The sequence below is a fragment of the Danio rerio genome, chromosome 18 (assembly GCF_049306965.1).
Source record: "Danio rerio strain Tuebingen ecotype United States chromosome 18, GRCz12tu, whole genome shotgun sequence".
Classification (NCBI taxonomy): domain Eukaryota; kingdom Metazoa; phylum Chordata; class Actinopteri; order Cypriniformes; family Danionidae; genus Danio; species Danio rerio.
This window is the reverse complement of record NC_133193.1, coordinates 17,626,469-17,641,042: the sequence shown is the minus strand read 5'-3', so window position 1 is coordinate 17,641,042 and position 14,574 is coordinate 17,626,469. Positions and strand designations below refer to the sequence as shown.

General features: G+C 32.8%; 2 protein-coding genes across 2 annotated transcripts in view; both read right to left on the bottom strand.

Moving 5' to 3' along the window:
* Nucleotides 1-1,248: 1,248 nt before the first annotated feature.
* Nucleotides 1,249-14,574, bottom strand: part of lrriq1 (leucine-rich repeats and IQ motif containing 1) — a 67,095-nt gene continuing 53,769 nt past the window's right edge. The window contains exon 28 of the mRNA XM_073929928.1: nt 1,249-1,434. Within this exon, the coding sequence (XP_073786029.1) occupies nt 1,288-1,434 (147 nt within the window). The 3' untranslated portion in view covers nt 1,249-1,287. The remainder of the gene's footprint in view (nt 1,435-14,574) is intronic.
* On the bottom strand, nt 5,656-13,596 carry alx1 (ALX homeobox 1). Its single transcript, NM_001045074.1, is given in 4 exon segments — nt 5,656-5,994; nt 10,791-10,919; nt 12,025-12,317; nt 13,395-13,596. Coding segments are annotated over 4 exon segments (963 nt in total).

Sequence of the window (14,574 nt, the reverse complement as noted above, 5' to 3'; positions counted from 1 at the left end):
CCCATGGCCTCTGGTGGATTCATGAAAACAAACGCTGCAAAAAACGTAGCTCCTGGGACGTATTTGGCACTCTACAGAAATATATATAGAGGTACATTTTCATAATAAGCCTGAGTTGGAATTTGACTAGAACTGCAAACTCGGATAAAACGTGTAAACAAACTACAAACATGGCAGACGCTTGAGACCAACTGTCAAGTAGAGAGGCTTTAGTGAAGTTATATCTATCTAGCAAACTAGAAAACATTTAAAAGAGATTTTCCATGTTGTATTTCATCTGCAACAACAATGTGGACTTAAATAAAGATGTGAATAGTGAATTATTCAAAGACCTGCCGCTGCTTTTCCAATGAAGTAGGTAATTAAATATAACGGAAATGTGGATGATGTGTCGAGATGATTGACAGGGGATGTAACTAAGAAACATAATCCGTTAATGAGGAAGTAATTATTAATTTGCTTATTAAGTCATTTTACATGCAAATATTTGACATTGTTCAAGATGACTTTATGACAACTTGACATAAACAAATTCAAAAATACATTCATGCATATGTATTTTTAGGACATAGTATAAGTATGCAAATAGGGATGCAGTAAGCGTCATTGCTATTTAATAATGACTTTTAATGACAAATTTAATCTACACCATTGTAGTTAAGGTCAATAACAATATGAATGATGCTGTTATAAAATTAATATCGTTATGATGGCCTCATGACAATCATGTTTATGACGGATTTATGACAAGTTATTTTGTTTCAAAGACATCTCAAACCATGTCATCTTTGCATTTAAAATGAAATAAGCGGATGGAACTGAATGGCATTTATTGTCATAAGCATGTATAAAATCTCATTCATATTCATAACAGGTCATGCCATGATAAAGGTTTCATGTACACCCCCTTCATGTGTTATTTTTTTTAAATTAAACACATATAATTGATTCTATTTTTAATTATTCTTTACAGCAGTATCATTGTTTATATGTTATAAATGTATTTGTTTATCATTTATGAACTGCATTGGTGAGTTTTAGGAATTTTTTATGAAAACTAATAATGCACCTAATTCATAAAACAACAAAGCTTTAATAATAAAACTTCCTAAAATGTAATAAAAATAAAAGTGTTATGAATTAGATTATGCAAATATGATACTAACTGACTAAGAAGCTGAATTTTGCAGCGATTTGTCTCTGTTGACATAATTTTTCAAGTGTGTTCTGAGCTGCAGGTCTGGCGTGTTGTGCAGAGCAGAAGGAGATCCGTCTCTCTGTCGTTTTTTACTCCCCCGAGTTGAGTGTGAGGCTCTTTATTAATGAACGTTTCTCACCCCACAGGGTCAAACCCATTGGCCTGCTGATGGATCTCATCTGGAGGAGAGTGTGCTGGATCTCCTGCCTCATGTGTGCTGCACCATCAGTCTTACGCTGGAGAAATGATGGAGCAGTGACCACGAGGAGAGAGAGAGAGAGAGATCAGCAACACTTCAAAGCATGCACAGAAACTCACGCCATCTGTTAAAGTCACCAGAAAGGTATGAGAAGTGCATTATGAACATTTTAATTGATTGAAAAATAGAGAAATATCCAAAACTAATTCTGAGAGCACCGTTAAGTCATTTAAACTGATTTGTTTTTTTATCTGTAACATCAGGTTGTCGCAACAAGTTTTGGATTTGGAACTTGTTTACATGTTTTTAAAACGTATTCTCCTTTACATTCTTTACTTCTACTCGATTTAAAAAAAACTTGTTTTCAGAAATGTACCTTATTCAGCAGATGTTTCTCAAAATAGGTATAAAAACACACCATTACTTCCTCAGCTTGCTATTATGACGTAACAGCTAATAATCACAGCTTCCTCTCTGTTGTATCCCATTTTCTGGGTTTACACATTATGATTTGTCATTTCATAAAGTTGCTGCCCAATTCATTTTTATTTTATTTCTATTCTCTTTCAGAAACAGTTCACTCATGTTTTTAATGCATCAGTTGAACGTTTTGTTTCTAAGTTTAACAAAAATGCTCACAAAATAATACATGTTTGTCTTTAAATTATTAGAGCAGGGGCTTTTTACTGATTTTGATTTTCATGAAAATATTACAAAACACTGTTACAGTAGAATTATAGGTGATGCGGTGGCGCAGTAGGTAATGCTGTTACCTTACAGCAAGAAGCTCGCTGGTTCGAGCCTCGGCTGGATCAGTTGGCGTTTCTGTGTGGAGTTTGCATGCTCTTTCCACGTTCGCGTGGGTTTCCACCGGGTGCTCCGGTTTCCCCCACAGTCCATAGACATGTGGTACAGGTGAATTGTAAGCTAAGTTGGCCGTAGTGTATGAGTGTGAATGAGTGTGTATGCGTGTTTCCCAGAGATGGGTTGCAGCTGGAAGGTTTCCGCTGCTTGAAACATATGCTGGATAAGTTGGTGGTTCATTCCGATGTGACGACCCCAGATTAATAAAGGAACTAAACCGAAAAGAAAATAATTGAATGAATAGTACTAGGCATTATCATATGTCTTTTGTAAATGCTAAAATATCTACAGCACTTACAAACCTGTATGCAAAACATCAAAATAAAATATAAAAAAGGAGAAGTTTAGTTTTTAACATTCAAAGGTTTGGGGTAAGTTAATATTAGTATTAATATTTGTCATATTGTGTACAGTATGTCTGTATGAATGTTTGTTATTTGTTTGTTTGTATTTTTAAAACAAATTCAGCATGGATTAATTCCATATTTCAAATTCAAATAAGCTGTTCTTATTTATTTAATTTTTTTTCGGGTTTTTCATCTTTAAGGACAGTTCAGAGAATTTGACAGGATATAGTGGGGAGCAGAGAGAAAAGAAGGATCGGTATAGGATCTCACGCTGGGAATTGAACTTTAATCACCGTGAGCACCGGTGTGCTATATGTCGATGCACTAACCACTACACCATTGGTGTCGTTCTTCTTGACTTTGCTTTATTAGAAAATGTATATTAGGGTTAAACGGCACTTGAACAAATGTGGAAAATAATTAAAAGCCTTTATTGACATGGCTATTCCCAATTATAATTCCAATAAGTGTTGTTCTTGTTGACTTGCTTTATTACAAAGTATATATTAAACAACCTTAGGTCTGTGTGGGTACTAATGCCCCAGTAAATTGATGGGGACTTTATAATTGCTGTTAAAATCCCAGGATGTTCCTCTAAAAAGACTGGCATCTTGGCCTCCTAACCATCCCCATATTATAATTGGCTTCATCTTCTCTCCACCAATCAGCTGGTGTGTGGTATGGTGCAATATGGCTACCGTCACTTCATCCAGGTGGATGCTGCACACTAGTAGTGGATGAAGAGATTCCTTCAAACGTGTGAAATGCTTTGTGTCCAGAAAAAGAGCTATTTAAATGTGAGGAATTATTATTATTATATAAAAATTGATGTGATTTTTTAAAATAATGATTTAACATTGTTGTTTGCAAGTTTATTTATTTATTTTGTTTAAATAGCCTTGATGAACATTAGAGATTTAATAGATAAAATATTTTAATAATGTATAAAAAACACATTTTTTTACAACATTATTGTACCATATTCATAAATCAACAAAAGACTGCATTTAAGTCCTCTAATATGTTTTTAATTTACTAAATTGATCAGATATTAAACCAATGTGTTCTACAGATGGCAGGAGCTAAGAGTGTGCAAAACATAAACACAACTCTCATTTGAATGAACTTTTATTACCATAAAATAAAAAACAGGCTCCTCTGTATGTGGCACTGCAGACTGGCCACAGCTAGAGAGCGTTAAACAGCTTTGCTGCAAAGCACACAGACATAGTGTTAGTATGTCGGCCGTAACATCTCTGTTACAGTCATAAGAGGATAATACTGTACAGTTCTGTCCTTCAGGTTCACAATAACAGATCCCAAGACAAAATAAGTAAACACATGGCTTCAATAAGGCCAGACATTAAGGTGTTGTTTTTCCTTGTTGTATCTCTCTGTTTTGAGATTCTGTTTTTATTTTTTTTGCTCTTTTGGCTCAGCATAATTGAGCACACCCCATTTTGAAAGTGAATATTTGTATCCATTTCTCAGTGAACATAGGCAATTTTGGTGCATTTAAACAAAACAGATTTACTAAACAAATATTTATCATAATAATATTTTAATCATCAAACATATTTATAAATTTAAAGATAATACAATAACATTCAAGCAAAATATTGCACAAAAAATTTAAAAATAAAAATACAACCTACAAAATGTCAACTGAATTTTTTGCTTCTCTTGTTTTTTCCTTTTTTTTTTAAATTTGTATTTAATGTTTTTCTATAACATAAATGTGGGTGTACTCGTTTTTGAACTGTTTTCATAAGTTATTTTGTTAGATAAGCTCCAGATTACGCTTCAGTACGGGTAATCTAATGTATATGCACAAATAAAATCATGTATAGTGTCCAATTAATAATATGAATTTAAAAGATAGATTTCTGAGGGGTGTACTTATATATGCTGAGCACTGTTTATTTTTTGAATAGCCCACTTTATATTAGATGGCCTTAACTAATATGTACTTACACTGCAATTAATCATTTGTTACAGTGTACTTATTGTGTAAATACACGTTTTTAAATTGTACTTATGATCGATTGAATACCTGCATGTAACTAATTTCTGTAATCACATATTTAATTACACCGTTGACTATCCCACACCTTAACCAACCCTTAAACCTACCCATACCACCTAACCCATCCCTAACCCTACCTGTATCCCACCCCAAGAGCACCAGTAGTACATTATGAGCACAGTATGTACATTTTTTGATGCATTTACATAGTAGTTATGGCCACCTAATTATAAGTGGAACCACTTTTTCAAACTAATGTAAAGAAAAGGTCCAAAATACACTTCTAATTCATCAAAAAAAATTCCATTTTCATCTAATTTGTTTTAGATTCAAGTGTAAACTTTTGCTTGGAACAAATTCAAACACATACTTTTAAAGACTGTATTCAAAAACAAAACTGGACTTTTAGATTAAACTTTAGTCAAATTTTTATCTGTATTCTGAATGTTTTACCAAAGTATATGTTCAAACATTATCAGCCTTATAAATACACAATTTTATTCTACTAAAATTGTGAATTTTTTTTTTTTTCTGGCTGATCGCTGTATTTTCTGAATAGTGAATTATTATTTCTTCTGTATGATTTCCCACATTAATATGTCCAAAAAAAAAACAAAAAAAAACACACACAGAAACTTTGAACCTGACTTACACCAGTGTTCAGATTTATGCTCTGTAAGTATTTGCAAATGATTGCAAACTTGAATCGAAATAATGCCTTATTTGCATTTAATCACATATCATTTGCTTTAAATTTAAATAAAATAGAAAATGCAGAACAAAAAAAGTAAAAAAAAAAAAAAGTAGCTTTTAATATAATCAATAGACTGATGAAAAATTGTGATACAGTAACTATTTGTTTAACCATGTTCACCTGTAGCGTCTTGCCTATTTTGAAAGGACCAAAAAGTTCAAATAAAATTTTGCACAGCCACTTAGTTATGAGCATAACTGGCTGTATTAATATTATAATTATTAGTCTTCAACGGTTGAAGTCCTGGCTCTGTGAATAATTACAAGTTCACATAGCCCAGGAGATGTTGGCTGTGTGTTCTTTGGCCTTCATCCGCAGTACAGCAATGCTGGAGGAGCGGCGCTCGAACTCCGGTTTGGTCTCAAACGCGGCGTGACTGTTCGCTGACGAAGCCAGAAGAGAATCAGCAAAGAAGTTGTTGAGGGAAACATGATTGACTCCGAACTGATTTTGCTGGTGGTTTGGGAATCCCACATAGCCATGCTCCGCGGCTCTGGGTGAATGTGGGTACGGGGATGTGACGCAGGGTGGGGACCCTCGGGGGATCATGCAGGACGACACCACTGAGCTGCCCGCGCTCGGCCCTGTCCATAGGTTATTGGAGATCTGTGTGACAGAGAAAACACTTCAATCAGCATCTTTTATAATCACTAGGACACTAGGTCAGCTTTTTAACCCTTGTTAACCCTACTTTTGAGTTCATACATGAAATTTGCACACAATTCATTCATGTTGTCCACACAAATGAAGTTCACCCAATTTAAATTTAAGTAGATTAAACATTAAACAATAAAGTTGTCCACCCCCAAAAAACTCAACAACTGTTGATTCAGCTCATTTTATTAAAGTAATTTGAAAAGGCAGTAAAAAATAATTTGAGTGTACATATTATATATAGTTTGTCAAGATAAGTTTGTTTAAACAAGCTTAAAATGTCTACAGCATGGCGACCATTAGGAGGTTAAACTTCTTTTTCTTATTATAAACTAAAATGTATAGTTCATCCAATAAATCTGTCATCATTTACTTACTAATGACTGGTTAAAAAGCTGTTTGATTTTATTTTTCTATTGAACACAAAAGAAGATATTTTGAAATATGTTGAAAACATGTAACCATTGATTTCCATAGTATTAGTTTGTAACAACAAAAACACAAACTGGTTTGGAACAAGTCAAAGGTGAGTAAATGATGACAGAATTTTGATTTTTGGATGAACTGTCCCTTTAAGTTTTGCAAAACAGTTAACTGCACAATTGAAATGGCCTAAAATATGTCTTATGTGTCTCAAATCAACTTATTTTCTCAATTTAATTCTCCAACAGTTAGAGGGTTTTTTAAACATTTTGTCGCATAAAACAGTTACCCTAAACACATGTTTTAGTTGCTAGAACGCATTAGTCAATATTTGACTAAAGAAGCTCTTCACATCATTTTTCTTTTCAAATTTCAGCTTGGCGTATCAGATCATTTCATATTCGGATGGCCTATAATACTTCATAAATGACTCAAATCTACTCATTTTTCCATTACACTTAAAACAGTGCCCTAAAAAATTGTTTCTAGAACCCATTTCTTAGTATTTAACTTTCAAAAACTCTCCATGTGGCTTTTCTCTCCAGCTGTCAGCGTGGCACAGTTGTACATTTCCCATCCAAAAATGCATTAAAAAAATATCACTGAGGTTTCATCTAAAAATATACAGAAAATGTCAGTGTTTAAACATGACGTTTCACCCAACAAACATATTTTGTCACTTATAAAATAACTTTTTAAAAGTTGAGTTTTTCAGGCCATTTTTGAAAACTATTTCTAAATTTCAGCTTGGCATAATTGTAAACTTCACATTAAAAATGCCATAAAATATGTCATACTGTCCATATTTCAAATCAGCTATTTCTTTCATAACACCAAGTCTTCATTCAACATTCACATTTTGTCTTATAAAACTGTGACCTAAAAACACTTACTAAAACCCATTTCTTAATTTTTCTCTTTTTCAAAACTCGTCTTTCCAACTTTAGCTTAGCATAACAGTAAATTTCACATGCAAAATATTCTAAAACTAACAGAATATGTCATACATGTTTCCAAACAACTTATTTCTGCCATAACACTACAGTAAGCTTTCATTCCACAAATGCATTTTGTCACTCACAATCATAAAACATGTTATTAGTAACATTATACAGTACATGTTTTTTTCTAAAACATATTGACAGAAGAATTACAGTATGATGATACTTGGGGAAACTGGAGCACCCGGAGGAAACCCATGCAAATACGGGGAGAACATAGAAACTCCATACAGAAATGCCAACTGACCCAGCCGGGGCTTTAACCAGTGACCTTCTTGCTGTGAGGCAACAGTGCTAACCACTGAGCCACGGTGTCGCCCTACAGCATTACAATTTTTTTTTTACCATATTCAGTTGAATTTACCTTGTTTAATTGAATTTCTGAGCAAACAGAAAATGATTACACGCATATGATTTACAAAAGACAGCTACTGAAATCATCGTCTTGGAATCATAAGGGTCTATCTGTGTTCTAAATGATTTTGGGATATTGAGCTTCAAAGTTTTGCCTTCCATACATCAGTGTGTGTTACAGTTCTCTCGCATACATCAACAAGACAAAGACCCTAAATGTGCTCTAAATGTACATTTTCTCAAATTTGCAAATTGGGGTTTAAAAAATTCAGGCCAAAAGCAGATAGAGCTTTCTAATTATAAAAAAAAGTCATTTTCTACTCGGAATTTTAAGGGTCTATCTGGCAGATCATTATTGAAGCGACTTCAAGAAATACAATCAGTCTGCTTATTAATTTAATTAAAAATATAAATTGGTGTTTTAACAGTATGTTGATGCTTGAGAAAAATACATTTTTTGCTTTCTATAACATTTATTTAATGTTTTAGGATAAATATTTTTTCTTGTTCAGATTAAGCTTAATTTGTATGCCTAATTAATATGGTAATATTTACTGAATGATATGCTTTATATGAATTGTTGAATTTTATTTATTGAATTATATGCATTATGATTGAAAATTGCCCTCCAAGGCTTAATATCAAATTTAAAGACTTAAAAAGAAAACAGACAATGAACAAATGAGTTTAACACTGAAAAATATTTCATAGACTATATATACACAAATAAAAATATTTCACATTTAATTTTTTTTTAATTCTTTCATCTTAATGTCAAAAAATGCTTCTAAGTAATCACATTTCAACATATATTTTCAGTTTCAGGTTTCTTCTCGAATTTCTGATTTTGTGTTTCTTTCTGGTCTTTCCCGCTGTCACGGAAGCAGTCCGGTGAAATGACAAAGAAAGCTGATCCTGATTGGTCCTCGTGCGTGCATTTTAAATGAAGATTGGCTCACAGAAAGAACCTTATAAAGCCAAGCTAAAGTTCGACATTTTAGAAAAACCTTTTTTGATCTTTTTAATTAAAAAGTCTTAAAATGTAAACAACTGATAGAAAAACATCACATCATGTAAGTTGTCATTTAATAACAATATGTCAATAACTCAATTTTTGACAAAAATGTCAGATAGAGACTTATAAATCTAAGGTGACGAAATGTCATTCACTGTAACTATAGTTGGTAACAGATGAACAAACAATATACAATACATTTATTACAGTATCAATGTTCACGTTAGTTAAGGAAAATAAAGTTGTTGAATGTCGGTCCTTGATAAGCACAATGTTGACAATAACAATATTCAAAGTACTGTGCATTTTTACTTTGTGTTATTAAATACATTAATTAGTGCAATCGTTTTGTAAAGTCTCCAAAATTTGCAGCTCCAAAATTTTGCCACTATTTTTTGTTGTTGTTTACATGACATACTTTCTAATTGTTTTTCTTTTAGTTCCATATGTTACTTAAATTGCGTTTTAACATACAATTTTCATTATAGCAGGGTTATAGAGTTCAGTCTTGGTGAGAAATATACTAATGTAAATTTGTAATAAGGATTCACTTAATGTATTTTGTGCCTAAGCAATGATAAATGGTCCACAGTTTTGCTCAGCTAGACTTGGTGTTGTGCTCACTGTGGGAAGGGTTTCCACCTAAAAGTTGACCCTACGTTTAGAGAAATTATTTCTTGAAATTATCATTAAAATTGCAAATTAGAGAGGGAAAAAATTGTTTGTGTGGTTGAAATGAATGTAAAAAAAACAACAGGCTTGAGCAGGAGGCCATGAAGCAAAAAAAGTATAATCAAAAAAACGTTTGGAAATTCATAAACAGAAAATGCACTCTGGAAAGTTAATTAAATTTTAAAAAATGTAAATCTAGGCATTTTAGTTTTGCCTGGGAAAATGTTTTCTGATAAACCAATGACATCATATCAGATACACCCTCAATCTACATTAAAATGCAGTGACAATTACGGCCGAGACTTTAAATAAATCCAGAGCAGGCTTTTAAAAACAAACCCTGCAGGCCACAAAAATGCATTTGTGTTGACCACAGAAATGTGCCTGCACGCATGTCATGTGCACAAGACAAACATGAGCCCTGCAGTCTGGCTTAACACTGTCCTGACTCTGCTCACGACATAATAAAGACCTGTTGTAATGGCACTCCATTAAGACACAGGCTTCTTATATGACTATGGAAAACACATGAGTGAGGAATCTCCTCTCGGATCAAGGAAATTGAGTGTCATCTCAAACTTTATCTGCTATCCTCCATCAGCGTTTGTCATTCCACATTTACTGACAAAACACATCACTGCTCCAGTTAGGCTGTTGTCCACAACTGATGCATTGTGTTTGTCAGTTTCAACTAGTATGCCGTTAGTCAAATGGTTGCTGACTTAACCAACACAGACTTAAATGTTACTGTGCTCCACAAAACCTTATGTTTAATGTTGTATGGGTATATTTAGGCAATGATGGACAAAAATACAATGTATTAGTTCAAATTAATGGTTTTACTTTTATTTCAAAGCTAATTTGAATATTAAATTAAGTTCTTGCTCCATGAAAATATTTTGTATATACAAGAACTTTTAATTTATATGTATCTTTTTTAACTCTCTTGTTTCAGATTGACAAATAGTTGTATCTCTGCCAATTACTAGCATATATCCTAACCATCCATTCATAAATGAAAAGGAAAGCTAAAAATCTCACTTTCAGAAAGAAACTGACTCTGTGTTGTGCTCCAGTGTTACAAATAATAAATCTTATCAAAAATCTTAATACAAAAGATTCCAAAACCTACTTATAGTAGGACATGTAGAGGTCAAAATAACAAATAAAAACATAGACAGCAGAATACTTATGCAAAAACAGTGTTTACATTCTAGCTAGAGACCGGTTCATATGAATAGCATGAATTGGTTTATTTTTGCCAAACAAATCGATTGAATCACCTGTGAGTAGCTGTCTGTCCGTGGCAGCATTGAGATGTCATAAGTTGCTGCAAAATGACTTTTGGCCTGCTGTATTTGTCCATATCTTTCTCTCTTCCTCCACTTAGCTCTTCTGTTTTGGAACCAAACCTTTGGAAAAAATAAATAGAGAGACGGTATTTATTCCATTATGTAAAATAAATGATTTAAGATTTAAATAACATTTTGTGTAGTAATTAATTCATTATTATTTTTATGCCATGTGATAGTAATTTAACACTTTACTCATGATTTTATATAACTCATTCATTTTCCTTCAGGTTAGTCCCTTATTTATCAGGGGTCACCACAGCGGAATAAACCACCAACTATTCCTTTTACTCAGCAGATGCCCCTCCAGCCGCAACCCATAACTGGGAGTTTAATATAATAATTGATGGTAAAATTTGCCATGAAGCTTGTTAAGGAACTGTAAAAAAAGTTTTTTGTTATTACAGAATTTCGGGATCAGAGATTAACTTTTCCTAGAAGTTGCAATTGTTTACTGTTTAACTTCAACCTATCATTTAATAGATTGGATTATTTTAAACTCTAATTGAAGCGTTTTTGAAAAAAATGTGTTAAATTGTACTTTTAGGGCATATTATATTAAAAAATGATAACACTGCATTCATTTTGTTAAGAAACTTGTTGTTGGTTATAATGCTGCTCAGCATTATGCAAAAATGCCTAAAACATATGAATGTAATGCTGCGAATTAACTTTTTATTCATTTATACTTTAAATTCTATAATAGTCAAATTACAACAACATTAGCCTATTATTTTTTAATTAAAGGCTAATTAATTTGTGGTGTTAATTTAATTAAAATGTCCTTTTTATACTCTTAGAGTTTGTAGGATATTTTTGATCATTTAAATGGCAAATTTGCCATGAGAGACCCATACATTTGTATTTTGCAATAGTTTGTCATTTAGGCTAATTACATTTTATGATTTATTTTTTGTGAGGTTCTGTTGTTAAGTGATTAAATTGATGATAGCGCCCTGAACGTACAACTGAAAGTCATTGCACAACTTTCCTTTAACTTCGACATTTGAGGCAAAAATGAAAGGTTTTCGCTTTTGCGGTGCGGAATCAAAAGGTTTGAAAAGTACATTATTGAAGTTTTCTCAAAAATTACGTTATTATCGAACGAGGTATGTGGGTTAACTGGTATTGATAATGGTATTGACAGATTTCTTTTTTTTTTTACCTGAACCCGGGCCTCCGTGAGCTCTGTCCGCATGGCCAGCTGCTCTCTCACGTACACATCTGGATAATGGGTTTTCTGGAAGACTTTCTCTAGCTCCTCCAGCTGAGCGCTCGTGAAGGTTGTGCGGTGGCGTCTCTTCTTGCTGCTTGACACGTTGCTGTCGCATTTTTCTCCGAGTTCGTCGAGGTCTGTTTTGTCGGGTCCGCTTGTGGCCGGTGAGACCCTGAGGCTGCAGCAGTTTTCCATCGCGTGCAGGCTGCTCTCCTCAGATTTAGGAGCGCAGTAAGTCACGCCTGAGGAGGTCACAGAAAATGGTCAGTTTCAGCAGCGCTTAATCTAAAACTAAATATAAGCTTTAAAATGTTCAGAACTGTAGATCTAATTGTTGTCGGTTAATGTTTTTACAAAGCAGTTCAATAGTGATTTCAAAGGGGGATGCAAAAAACCTCAATAGGCCTACTCACGTTAATGCTTACAGAATTTAAAAATCTTATTAAATGCAAACAGTCACTATAGCGATATGATATTGATTTAGCCTGTATTTATCAATATAGTCAACGTGTAGGATTTAGGGAAAACCGCGTGATTATTTTAGTTTCATCCTCAACAAAAAAATAGTAATAAAAAATAATCACTTCTCTGCAATTAGCCTACGTTTGTGACTGACTTTTTTTTATATTTAAAGTTTAATCATAAGTGTTAATAATAATAATAATAATATATTACTATATTATCATCATTATTATTATTATCATTATTGATAAACGGTTTACAAAATGTAAAATATTATTGATTCTGAGAAAACTAAATTATTCTGAAGGGCAGCAGTATTTTAAAAAAATTGCTATGTTTCATGAAAACTATTTTAAAAAAGTGTTTGAACTATGCATCCTCTTTTTGAGTTTTTAAACTAAAATAAAGAAAAAGAAAATTTTTAAAAAAGTTAATACAGAATGACTCAAAAAAGACCAAAGTGTGAAGGGAATTTTTAACTTTTTAAATCCAACATGTAAGTATAGGTTAAATATGCACAATAGGCCTACACTTTTCGCAATCAAAATGCTATGTTAAAAATAAAAATGTTAATCTGATCATTAATTTCTAAACCTAGCTTAATAATATTTTAACCATATTACTATATAAATAAACCAAAATTGTATTTTATATTCTGATTCTGCTGAAATATGCTTGCTACTTTTCAATAAAAAAAAATAACAATTTGTGTTTATGATCTAGCCAGTGCACTAATTTATATAAACTTCTAAGAACTTTTAAAAATATGTAGAAAACCACGACACACTCTTTTCTAAACCAAGAATTATTAAATATTTTACAAAACATTTGATTGCATTTTGCAAAGTTTGACTTACTGCTTTGGTTATCGCACGGAGACGATCTGTCCATGGAGGAGTGCTGGTCATTGCTCTGCATCGGGAATGCTTGGACGCATTTCGGCGATGCCTTGTTGTAGTACTGCACATTATCTAAAGTATCCATGACTTGGTCCATGTAGTAATCGCTGCCTTTAATCGCTGGACTTTTCAAGGAGAACTTGTCGCTCAAATACTCCATCATGGTCCTCTGGCCTCGTCTCAAGCATGAAGCGCGTCAATGGACACCATAAATGTTTTAGTGATGTCAAAAATGAAGCAATGCAGCCAATTATTTGTACAAGTCGTTAATTTGTCTTGTCTTAAAGAGACCTAGGGCCTCTCTTTATACGGGAAAGAGATGGAGATTGAAGCAGCCACCCAACTTCTGAATATGGAGAAGGTGAAACTCCACCCACGCGCACGAGCACTAAATAAGATTTATGAAAGTCTGTGATGACCCGAAATGAAACAATTACACTTGCTTTCGCTTTCTGTGTTTTTGGATACCCCTGATGATTATTTTACTGATAAATCCCACTCAAGCGCGCTATTTAAAGTGTTAAACCACATCTAAACAATGTTAGGTACTTCAGTAAACATATTACAGTCACTGAATGTTTAAACAACATTGTAAATAAATCGACTTTAGAGCCTTTTAATTTATTTTTTAAATTAGGATTTAACATCAAACTAAAACCTGTTTAGTAACTTGAAAAATATAGCTTATTTGTCATACGCTGTCTGTTAATTCACAGTTTGACTACTTCTGCAGGTATTGCCCCAATAAAGCTCTTAATTGTGTTTTCAGTGTATTTCTGTTTGAGAATTACATTTCAGAAACTTGGTCTTCGCTCTGATAACTTTCATGACTTTTAATAAACATATTTTGTAACTTTTAATAAACATGTTTAGTGGTTTAAAATGATGTAGGCCTATGGAATACTTTCTTGAAGATTTATTTATTTTGTGGGTTTATTTATTCTATGAGTTTATATGGGTTTAGTTTACATAATTTGTTCTTTAAGATGAAATGTAACTTAAATAATATATGAATCAATTGATAGACCTATACGGCATTACCAGCCTACATATTTATTAATAATTTCTGTATTGAGGTATCTAAAGATCGTTTTGATCTAAATGACATGAATGATCTTAATGGGAAATAAAGATTAAC